The sequence below is a fragment of the Panicum virgatum genome, chromosome 9K (genome assembly GCF_016808335.1).
Source record: "Panicum virgatum strain AP13 chromosome 9K, P.virgatum_v5, whole genome shotgun sequence".
Classification (NCBI taxonomy): Eukaryota; Viridiplantae; Streptophyta; class Magnoliopsida; order Poales; family Poaceae; genus Panicum; species Panicum virgatum.
In genome coordinates, this window is record NC_053144.1 from 261181 (window position 1) to 264030 (window position 2850).

Consider the following 2850-nt stretch of genomic DNA (forward strand, 5'->3'; position numbering starts at 1 on the left):
CAAACGAAGTCGAGTTTGGACAAGATATTTTACAAGATTATATGTCATCATATCATCTACATGTGTGATTTTTTGGTGAATTGTTGTGACTTTTTTATTATGATTTGCATGGGTTTTCACGAAGTTGTGGTTTGCACCAGATATGTTCCCTATCTTAAATGCATCAGAGATGACCAAATCCAGAAGTGGTGCAGTGGTATTGTCTTGGCGTGTTATAGCTGCAGGTCTCGGGTTCGATACCCGGATGCTGCAATTTTTTTTACTAAACAGAAAAAAACATCAAAAAATGGGGCGACTGCCCAGATTTGAACCGTGGACTCCGTGTTCCAAACCAACAACCATACCATTGCGCTATGAGAGTGAATTCGGCAAGGTCCTATATACAATTTTATTTATCACATTATCCTTCTGTGAGATAATTAAGATGACTCGTCGCCTCTCTATCTCTCTGCCCCCTCACCTCCTCTTCCTCTATCTTTATCTCTTCGCCTCGCCTCTATCTCTCCGCCCCCTCCTCTTCCTCTCCGGCCCCCTCCTCTCACTCTCCAGCGACAAGTCCACCCGTCACGCCTCGTCTCCCTCCACGATCCGGCGACGCACGGAGGATGCCGTCTTGGAAGCGCCGGGCTATGGTGGAACTGCAACTCCGAGAGGAGAAGACTGGCTGTTGGTTGCCAGGGAAGAAGCCGGGCGCGGGGACGAAGCTGCGCGCGGGGAAGAAGCCGGCCGTGGGGAAGAAGCCGGGCGCCGGGAAGACCGGCGCCTCTTCTTCCACACCCAAGAAGCGGGCGGCTCCACCACGGCTACAAGGCGGCAATGTCGCCGGGAGGCCCGCCGCGATTCCCCCTCCTCCTCAACAAGCTCAGTGTCTCTGCACAAGATGGGGAAGGAGAAGGCTACAAAGAAGAAGGTGACCTCGCCGTCCATGGCTACAGAGAAGGTTATCCTCCTCAACAATATGTCTTATTTTTTTCAGAATTTTTATACCTAGTCTGCATTGCTAGTTGCTAAATGCTTATGCCAAGAAGTGTAATTTGGAAGAGAGTTTCTTGTGTCCAGCCTGCTTGTGTTCAGTGTAATCATGAGATTGAGTATTGGATCTGGAACCCTTATTATCATGTTGTTTGTAATTACTAGTTCTATGCAAAGCTTGTATATAATGTCTGGTTTGCTATGCAAAACAGAGCTCAGAACTCTGAATAACTATGTATTGTTGAAATACTTTGAGTTCTGCTACTTTTAGTAGCTTTCAGAGTTGAAAAGCTTGCTGGTGCGGTTGAATTTTTATGCTATCTTGAGGTTGATGTACATGTTATAAGTTTCTCGGCTTTAGCACCATCAAGAGGTCATTGTAGAGTTGAATGATATCAGACTAAAAGAGTTATAATAGATGACTGTGTTTGGTAATTTTTATACCAAGTTTGCATTCAGAAATAGATGACTACTTATACTATTTTGATCAGTTTGTTTTTTACATCTTGCAGGCTCACATGAGCTTCTGGGACCTGCACAATGAGGCAGCTGCATCACAGGTGAAGATAGGTGTTTTTCAGGAAGTGCTTGCAAAGGAAAAGGCCAGGAAGAAGGTGGACGCAGGGGTAGAGGTGAAGATTAGTATCCTTGAGAAAGAGCTTGCAAAGGAAAAGGCTAGGAAGAATGAGCTTCAGCGTGCACTGTTAAAGGCGTCGAAGAAGGCAAGAAACATCTAGTGGATGCACGCAAGATGATAGTCGAAGCTTGATTTTGGTAGGACTGTAGTGGATGGGACACAATGCTTTTGTCCATGTCTGTTTTTGTGTTCCCTCTAAGCATCAATAACACCCTCTAGTGCTAGTGTGATCTTAGAAATGAACTTCTAGTCCTTGTGGCTGTGTATATTTGTGTTACGTGTGATCTTTGAAATGAAAACTCTATGATCTCTTGAACCTGACTGGTATATTTGTGTTCTGTATGATGACTGCCATGTTTATATATGACAAGAAATTATCATATGTCCATTCGGCACAAAGCAAGACAATGGGACACAACATGTACATTCTTTTCAAGGATTACATTATGCTTGATAAAGAAAAAACAAGTCTGCTTGTTAAACAAATGCCCAGATCAGGAACACTATAATATCTGCTTGTTAAACAAATACAACATGATACAAATGCCCAGTTGGAGTATTGCTTGTTATTCATCATCACTGTCGACGTCAATTTCAGCACCACCTTCATCATTGCTACAGTACTCCAACAGTGTGTCATCCTCATCGTCTTCGCCATCACTAACTTCTGCTTGTTGCTCTCTTTCTTTCACGAGGCGAGCAATATCAGCAGCTCCAAACATAATGCCTTGTTCATCATCTCTATTCAGAGGCTGGTCATATGTAGTGTTTGAAACTGCTTGTCTTCTACCATCCTCCTCACGTGACTCATCCTCTTGATATGCAGGAGCTTTGCAGTGTACATTCTCAATTTCCCTCACATTGTAAAGATGCCTATGGTCAAAAGTCTGGACAACTTGCCAATTTTCTCCCCACTTGGTGTCTGGCAAATAGAAAACCTTTCTAGCCTGAGTGGCCAAGATAAAACGATCATTCTTGTACCATAGGCATCCAATATTGATGCTTTTGAAAAAACCATCATCTCTGAGTCCATTCTTCTTCCCATCCAATTTAAACCAGTCACATTTAAACAAAACTGCTGACCTATCATCCTCTAGATATTCTATCTGGATGATCTCTTTCAAGGTTCCAAAAAAATCAATGGGCTGACCATTATGTGCCCCTTGTGCCATTACTCCACTGTTTTGGGTCTTCTTATTCTTGTCATGATCAATAGTGTTGAACCGCACACCATTTACAAC

At 43.4% G+C, this 2850-nt stretch overlaps 1 protein-coding gene across 1 annotated transcript; it reads left to right on the top strand.

Moving 5' to 3' along the window:
- The first annotated feature begins 424 nt into the window (after positions 1-424).
- LOC120648925 lies at positions 425-1973 on the top strand. Its single transcript, XM_039925551.1, has 2 exons — positions 425-940; positions 1485-1973. The coding sequence occupies exons 1-2, from the start codon at positions 425-427 to the stop codon at positions 1707-1709; spliced, it is 741 nt and encodes a 246-aa protein (XP_039781485.1). The 3' UTR covers positions 1710-1973.
- The last annotated feature ends 877 nt before the right edge of the window (positions 1974-2850 follow it).